At 40.4% G+C, this 9,277-nt stretch overlaps 1 protein-coding gene across 3 annotated transcripts in view; it reads right to left on the reverse strand.

Annotated features, from left to right (window-relative positions):
• GOLGA5 (golgin A5) overlaps positions 1-6,769 on the reverse strand; it is a 31,081-nt gene extending 24,312 nt beyond the window's left edge. Inside the window, exons 1-2 of one of the 3 annotated variants that reach the window (XR_008992413.1) lie at positions 6,519-6,769; positions 3,945-4,521 (exon numbers count right to left, since the gene is read on the reverse strand). Coding sequence is in view for 2 of the 3 variants with exons in the window: in XM_036882132.2 (XP_036738027.1) it covers positions 3,945-4,491 (547 nt within the window). In the remaining variant the exon portion in view is untranslated. The remainder of the gene's footprint in view (positions 1-3,944; positions 4,522-6,518) is intronic. The other 2 variants (XM_036882132.2, XM_036882131.2) reach the window with 2 other exon arrangements.
• Positions 6,770-9,277: the final 2,508 nt, after the last annotated feature.

Below are 9,277 nucleotides of genomic sequence, written 5' to 3' on the forward strand. Positions count from 1 at the left end.
ACATGATACTGAAACCCATCAAACTATATACTTTAAATATGTGTAATTTATTGTATGTCAGGAATACTTTGATAATGCTGTTTTCAAAAATAGGCATTTGGCACCATACCAAATATTGATATTCTTCAGGTAGTATCTGTGATCAAACTTTGGTTTCTGCAGGATTATTGTAAATGATTAGTGTCTGCCTGTGTTAAAGTTTTAGCTTGACACCTTCATTATTTTCCTGAAATTAAGTAAAATAAATATAATCCCAAGTGTATATGAAGTAGACAAATTCTTAGGAAAAAAATATATAACTCACCAAAAACAGAAGAAACGGAGAACCAATTGAATCGCTAGTTAAAATCTTCCACTAAGAATACCCCAGGCCCTATGATGGTTTTAACAATGAGTTCTGGACAACATTCAGGGAATAATCTTAGTCTTAGATCAAATAATGAAGACAACAGAAAAATAGGGAACACTTTCCAATTCATTTTATAATGCTAACATAGCTGTCATACTAAAACCTAACAATATCACAGGTCAATCTCACTTGTTAAGTAAATGCAAAACCCTAAACAGAATATTAACAAGCTGAAAGTTAAGTTTGGTTTTACATATTTAAAAAATCAATTGATTTGTATATCTTACTAATATTAAAGAAGAAAAATCATATATCTTGAACATACAGTAAAATAATTGCTAAAGTTCATCATAAAAACTCAAGCTAGATATATATGGAAACTTTCCTGAGCACTTTATAAAAAGTACTATGAAAAACCTAACCAAACACCCCATTTCGTGAAACAGTCAAAATATTTCATTCAAGACAAGGAACATAATACAAAATTGGTTTTCAGTCCTAGCCAATGCAGCAAGTCAAGGAAAGGATTTTTTTTAAAAGATAAAAGTTTAAGAAGAAACCAAACTATCATTATTCACATAATACTGTGTTGTTGAAAATCTACATGAATGTACAGAAAAATATGAAGATTAAGAGCTATCTAGGTTGCTGTGTGCCAAAAACCAATATAGCAGCAACAAAGTAAAAACTTTAAAAGGATGCCATTTAATTTCAAAAAAAATAAACCCAGGAATAAATCTAACAAAAAGTATGCAAAATCATAAAATCTTAATGAAAGACATTTAAAAAATAAGTTGAAATTGTAACATATTAATGGGTTAGAAAACTCAATATTGTAAAGATGCTATTCTCACCCAACTGTCTAAGATAGAAGCAATGGACTCCCAATCAAAAGACCAACAGAATTTTGTAAAACTTGGTGAAGTCTAAAATGAATATGGATGTACATAAGCCCAAGAATAGCCAAAACGTTCTTGAAAAAAAACAAGATGGAAGACATTGCTTTATGAGATATCAACAATAAACCAATGAAATGGAAGTAAGTGCCCAGACAGCAATGTATAGATGGATCCTCTACATAAGACAGAGGTGGTACTGCTGATAGTGAAAGGAAACATTTTCAATGAATGATGCTGAGATAACTGATATACAGGAAAAAGTGGAGTTAGGTGCCTACCTCATACCATTTCATAAAAACATGAAAGGCAAAGCTATAAATTCTTAAAATATATGAAAATACCTTCATGACCTTAGGGTAGGGAAAATTTTTCTAAGATATGAAAATACAAACCATAAAGAAAAAATTGATAAATTCATCTACATTCAGACCTTTATTCATTGAGACACCATGGTATGGGGATGGTAAAACTGGGAGGAAGATGAGAAAGAATTGCCATCTAGAATACATAAAGACTATATGAAAAAGACGAATGACCAAATGGAAAAAACTGATCAACAAACTTGAATAGGTACTTCCCAGAAGGTGAAACCTGAATAGTCAAATATTTGAAAAGATGCTCAACCTCATTAGTAATGAGAGAAGTAAAAAATAAAAATAAACCTTTTCATACCTTATTAGAAAACATAAAAAGTCATATTGAAAACATCAAATGCTGATGAGAATGCAGAGTAGAAACTCTTAATTACAGCTGGTGAAGTATAAATGCAGTACAATGTCTTGGGAAAATGTTGGTGTTACTAGTGTAGTTAAACACCACCACACCCTATAACTCAGCAATTTCATTTTTAAGCATTTCTAGGCATCCTAGGGCATTGATTTTCAACATGTGGCAATTCTCCCCCCCCCCCCAAGGGACATTTGGCAATATATGAGACATTTCTGGTGGTCAGAACTTGGGATGTTACTGGCATCTCAGGGGTTAAGGGCCAGGGAAGCTGCTACAATGAAAAAGAATTATTCAGTCCAAAATGTCCCAAGATTGAGATCCTGCCCTAAAGAAACAAAACTTAATTTTCAGTCACTCTAATGTATTAACTGGTTCTAACTTATTTCCTTTTATCCATCCTTCACAGTTAAATGTAAGCCGTTTTCCTTAAAAGCAAAAAAATAATTCATGTCAACTTTAGGCTTAAACCTCTATTAGCATCACATTGTTAGGCCACTTTCAACTTCTACTGGCCTAGAAACCACCTGGAGAACAAAACATTCGGAGGGCCTGACTCCATCCCAGGAGCCTTTTCCTGAAAATCTGATTAAGGGGGTTTGGGAAGGCACCCAGTGATTCATTTTTTTATGAATCACACAAGTGGTTCTAATGCAGGCTGGCCAGAGACCACTTTTTAAGAATGATTTATAGGAATAATGGGTTTAAACAAGTGAACAGTGGCATACAAGAGCCTTCACAAAGAGGCCCCTTCACACACTGGTCCCAACTTTCTTTGCTAGCTGAAATTTCCTTAATGCTGTCCATCTCATAATCACTGGTTCTAGGACAATTATTTTACCAAACTTTTAAAGAATCTGCATGGAATGCTATCACCAACCCCTCATCACCTGGAAAACTGCTATTCGTTCTTTTAAGACCCAGCTAAAGTTACAGGCCCTCTGTAAATCCTTACCTGACCATCTTTCTCAATTAGTTACCTTCTCCTTTATGTTTCGGTAACACTGTGACCATGCCAATTACTGCACTTACTACATTATACATAAATTATCTGCTTATGAGCCTATCTCACCCACTAGACCCCGAACCATTCACTTCTTGTCCTGGCACCCAGTAGGTTCTCAATAAATGTTTGTATAACTGATCAAATAGCTGAGAAGAAACTTTGGAGTTTGTGTACATAATCAACTGCTACTACATGCTCCTACCTTGAAAGCCCAAAATCTTTGCCTCTTTGCCACTTTTTACTTATTTAATAGCAGGACAGGTCTTATTTGTTTATTAACTAATAACCAAGACTGAGAAGCTATAGCATTTGACAAAACAAGCTTCCATCAATCATCAAATTTATATAGTTTCCCTGCAATAACCCACCATGGTTATTGCTATTTAAAATAGTAGGTGCTTGAATTAGCCACATTTTTTCAGGTGAGATGATGTACATATAGAGATAATTTCACAGCAAATTAAACAACTGAAAACCAGAATTCTAAGCTCTCATTTCATCACTAGGTCAACGTCTTCAACCCTTCAGCTTGGGAGGTTCAGTCTTTCAGCTTTACTTCTGGGGGATGTAGGGAAACATGCAAGAACTCACATTCCAGAATATGTGTGGAGTATAGTCTCCTGTCATTTTTATAATGCCAATGACAAAAAGAAATGAATTGAGATAGTCTCAAATTCAAAATTGTTTTTAGATTTTAAAAACTGTCTTTTTTCTATCTTAAAATATCTCAGAGAATTATTTTGGACAGATTTCTTAGATGCTGCACAGGGTAAAGTTACCCTACAAACAACCAAAGGTCCTTGCTATAACTGTATACTAATAGGATTCCATGCAATCTCCCTTGTTTACCTCACATTTCAGAGAGGCTGCCCTTACACCACTGGGGACAGGTAATACTTCTTTAGGCTACAATGACACATCCAATTTGCTTAACTCTAAAAGAAACAGAGGACTGATTAACTACCATGGTTTTGGCTCCCAGAAGGATTTTCTTCAATGGTTTTGGTGGTGGTTACACTGGTGTTCACAGAACTGACACTTGCTGTCTGAGAACTCTGAGGAACAGGTGTCTTGCCCCTTTCTCGTTTGACTTCCACCCTCCCAGCAGGCTCCTTCTGTGAACTATTAAGAAAATCAAACAGAAGCTCATCATCAGGTTCTGACTTTTTTCTTCGAACAAACTGGGATGAAGGCCTAGGACCAGATGCATTTTCAACAGGATGGGGGGCCTCCACTGATGTCCTGGATCCCACTTTCACATTTGCAGTGCCAGCTAAAATGGTGGCTTTTTGATTTCTAATGTTATCAGCTGCTGAGGAAATGTAAGTAGCTTTAGGCCCAGTCTGGTAAGTCAAATCTGTATTTTGCTGGTTAAGTTCAGAAGAGTCAGTATTTTTGCTGTATATGATGTTGCTGGTGTTCTCTTTTCTACTGAGAGCTGTTGCAGCTCCTTGATCAACTCTGTTTAAAAGGTCTTCTGCCTTTCCAGCAAGATCAGCAAACCAAGACATGATGGTAGCAGAAAAATCCTACCGGTGAACCTGTAAAAAGGACATAAAGTGAACACAGCAGTTAAGACCAGGCTCTGGAGTCAGATAGTCCTGCCTCTTATTAGCTGTGTAACCCTGGGCAAATTAACTGAAACTGAGAAACTTTACCTAGAAAATGAGGAAAATAAGTGAACTTACATTATAGGATGGTTTTAAGATGACTTTATAAAACACTTTGCTAAATGCCTGACACACAGCAGGCACTTATTTCAGTAGTTGCTATTATATTTACAACTACTACCATTGTTCTTACTCCTATTTCAACAAAAGACAAGCATTTATGTAGTAAAAGCATCCAAATAGCAAAAACCAATATGGCAAAATTCCAGCACAAATGAAAACAATAGTTTTCTGAAATTTAAGATGCTGAAACTTGAAACTTCTAATACAAAATCTATCTTTGTGTTAGATGCAGCTCTATTATGGATAACTTAGGATAGTTTAAGTACTCAGCACCTACTACATGCACATTAAGCTAAGTTCAGAATTTTAAAAATGATTGTATAGTCATGTATTTGATACATATATTTGAGTACTTATGCAGTCCTAGAATGAATCAGAATAGTGATGAGGTAATTAGTGCCAGTGATACAAACGAAAGAGTACTGTATAAAAAAAGTCAACAACCGTATCTTGAATGTGCACATTGTTCCTTCTGCTAGGAGTGCTTTCATGGTTAACTCATTCTTAGTCTTCACTTGAATGTCATCTGCTTCAAAAAGAGTTTTCTTTCTTTCCATCCAAAGTAGGTCCTATCATTCTCTGTTCATATGCTATTCTTTTCCATCACAAACCTGTAAGTCTTTATTTTTCCCCCCTCTCCTTATTGAGAAGAGGGAGGAGGGGAGTGGGTGAATAAAGGCCATGCCTGTTTTGCTCACCAATGAATTCCCAGCACACAGTAGGCACCCTTAAATACTGCTGAATGGAATTAACCTTTATGTCAGATGCCATGCAAACATTATCTTTACCCACATAATTTTCACAAACACATTTATGCAGCAAGTGGCCTTATCTCTTTTTCACAAATGGGAAAAAGGTTTTGAAATATCCCAGAGTTTAGATGGCAGCTCAGATACTCCAAAATAAGTCAGCCAAATCCACTTTTTAGCCCCCTGTCTTCCCCATTTAGCCTCTCAGTATTTTAATAATCTCAAGAAGAAACCCACTCTCTAAACCTGTTCCTTACAAAATGAGGACTGCTATATGCCTGTGTATTTCAGAGTTTATGTGAAGTCAAAAATGGAGGAGAAATCCTTTGTAACATAGAAAACTCCCTACAGATGTAAAGTATTATTCTCAAGTAAACACTGATGGTGACTGGGAGGCAAATTACCTCTCCCAATAAAGCAATCAAAATACCCTTATTAATTCCTTATATCTCACCTCCCACTTTAAAGTTAGTAAGATCTTTAAAACAAAAGCCTGTTCCTTAATGTTGATTAGCCAATTAAATACTAAGATGGGCTCTGGGCACTTGCCGCATTGACAAACAATTATAGCAGGCTTCAGGGGTACAGAGCCCTCAAATAATTCCTCAGGCACTGCCCCAGAAAATGGTCCACACGGAGGTTAAGAGAGGGTGAGTGCGTGGGACGGGAAGGGGAGGGATCTGCAGAAGGCGGTGGCGGGGCCTGCTTCGAAGGCCAGGCGTCCACACGGGGAGGCGGACGGTCAGTCGATCGGCCCAGGTAGTCTGTCGTCAGTGGACCCCAGGCAGGAGAGTACACACCCCCACTTGGCTCTCCACCCACGCTAATGAGACTCTGGAGGCGGACAGGAGGCTAAACAGGCTGCGGGTGTGTGGAGGGAGGAAAGGGAATTCACTAAACGTTGCCTGAACCCTAAGGCGGCTCTCCTGCCCCCTTCCTCAGCCCCGGACAAGGTGCGGAGACCAGAGCCTGCGCTAACGGGACGCTAGCCCCGTAAGGCCGTTAACTCTCCAAGCACACCAGTCCGGCCCCACTAGGCCCTCGCTACCGCCTCACCTGAGGACTCCGGACTGGCTGCACTGCGGCCTCGCCGCCCTCCTGGGCCGCCCCCCACCTCAGCAGTCGGCCCGGAGAGGGGCCAGGTTGAGGGAACCTGGTCCCGGACCCGCAGCGGCCCTGCTGCTCTTCCGGGAGACGTGGAAGGGCGACGAGGACCCAAAACAGAGTGGCTTTCGAACTGCCTGAGCGGCCAGGAGTGGATCAGCCACCTGGAGGCGATTCAGGCGTCGGCGCCGCCGGCTGTGGGGACCTCGCGCCTGGACACGCCCTTCTTCCGCCTGTGGCGGGGCAGGGCGGGGCAGGGCCTGCGTGCGTGTGACGTCCCTCGCCTCCAGTGGACGACCGCCTGCACGCGCCCTATATAACATTGGGGCCACGCCCTCCTGGGCGGGGCCTCATCGCCGCAGGCTAGACGTGGTGCCGGCCTGAAGGGCGTATGAGGCTGGAGTTGCCCGGGGCGCAGGGCTCAGGGGGACTGCCTAGCTTTCACCTGGTCCCCTTCCTCTTTAGCCCTCCAGTTTTCCTGATGAGGATACTGAGGCCCAGGACAAGTGATGGGAATACGGAAAACAAAATCCCTGATGAGCTTGCTTTCTGGTGGCAGAGACAGATGTTAAACCAATGAATGAACAAGACAATTTCAGAGAGTGAGCAGAGTCGTAAAGACAAGAAAGTGGGAAGAAGTGATTAGAGGTGGGGGGAAGGCACTTTAAATAGTGTGGTCAGGGACGGTATCTCTGAGGAGGTGACATCTGAGCTGAGACCCAAAAGATTTGAAAAGAGCGGTTAAGGGCTTTCCATACAGCAGTATTGCAGTTATATTATGCATAGTTCATTGAATATTTGAGTGTAGTTTAGAATCCGTATTCAGTAATTAAACAAATACTCAGCACCTACTGTGTACACAGAATTGGGCTAATCTGGTTCTAATCACAAGCCTACAATAGAGTCCCAAGGATCCCCATATTCAGGTTGAGGAAACTAAGGCACAGAGAGGTTAAGTAACTTGTCTAAGATCATCCACTTTATAAAGAGGAGTCTATATTACTATAAAGCCTATTCCCTTAGACTCAATGTTTTACTGTCTCCAAATTAAATATTAGGAGTGATTAGAACTCCTTTTCTAACTCTCAAGTCAGCGTTAGCCCAGTCCAGTGAACAGATACTTTCAAGCAGCACCAGGAAGTAATAATAATAATAGCATCTAACAGGTCTTGAGCACTTGTTACGTGCAGAGAACTATGTTAAGCAGTGGATGGGTTTCACCTTATTTGATTTTCACAACAACCATAAGGAAGGTTCTGTTGTTATCCTGTGGTAGGTGGTATTGTTCCCAACTATTAAGTAGCTCTTCCTGTTAAGGATTATATGTCACTACCTTTGCCATGTGACAGCAATGCATCCTGCAGGAGGAGGTCCTTTCTAGCCTCACTGGTGTCAGGTTTGATCATATGATGTCCTTTGGCCAATGGAATGTGAATGGAAGTGTCTTCCAGCACATCTGAGCAGAAGTGTAAAGAGCCAGGATGCATTTCCACCAGCTCTCTTGATCATTTTCCTTTCATAAGAATGGCCTGTCCCGGATGAGGTTGCTCCCTCCCCATGGGTCCTGGAAGGAAAAAGAGATGTGAAGCAGCCCACATCTAACATGTCACATGAGTGAAAAATAAGCCTTTGCTTTTAGACACCATTGAAATTTGGGATTGTTTCTAACATGGCTTGCCTAATGAAATCTGAGTAATACATACCCCCATGTTATAGATGAAGGCACTGAAAATCAGAGAGGTTTAGTTAATCTTCCCATGGTTACACAGGGAGTAAGTAGTGCATCTGGGATTCAAACCTAGGTTAGTGTGACCACAGTGCTCTTAACCACTGGAGGGGTGAGAATGAAAGAAGTTGAAGCAGAGCCAAATCTCCTTGTCGAAAATATTGGCAGTGGACAGGCCCCCAAAAGAATCTTTCAAGAATTCCCATATGTACTCCCTAATAGAGTCAGCATATAGAGACCTGCCACCTAGAAGTCACTGGGGCCAGGTTGGGTTAACCAGAGAAACACCACTGCAAACAGAGGTTACAACTTTACCCAGTGGTTAAGAACATTTGCCTTTTTCTTCTCCCTTCTTCACTGTCCTAATGCCACCAGAGGCACTCATTCCTCAAAAAAGCCCATAAAAATACACTTGCAGTGTGTTGACAAGAGTGTGGGAAAATAGGCATTCTTTAATATTAATGGTAGAAATATAAATTGATACAATCTTACTGGGGGGCAATGTAGAGAGGTATATCAAAACTTAAAATGCACAAACCCCTTGCTGAGTTTGATATCCACATGGGAAAAAATGAATCTTACCCCCTTGCTATAGATTAAATGTGTGAAATACTAATCCCCAATGTGATGGTATTTGGAGGTGGAGGACCTTTGAGAGATGAGTAGGTCAGGAAGGCAGAGCCCTCATGAATGGGATTATTAAACTTTCAATAAAAGAGGCCCCAGAGAGCTCCCTTTCCCCTTCCGCCAAATGAAGTTATAGTGAGAACATGGCTATCTATCAAATAGGAACAGATTCTTGCCAGACCGAGTCTGCTGAGGCCTTGACCTTAAACTTTTCAGCCCCCAGAACTGTGAGGAATAAATTTCTGTTGTTTATAAGCCACCCAGTCTATAGAATTTTGTTATAGCAGCCTGAATGGACTAAGACATCCCTATGTTACACCACACATAAAATCAATTCCAAAAGGATTATAGATCAAAG

Source organism: Manis pentadactyla, chromosome 11, assembly GCF_030020395.1.
Source record: "Manis pentadactyla isolate mManPen7 chromosome 11, mManPen7.hap1, whole genome shotgun sequence".
Taxonomy (NCBI): Eukaryota; Metazoa; Chordata; class Mammalia; order Pholidota; family Manidae; genus Manis; species Manis pentadactyla.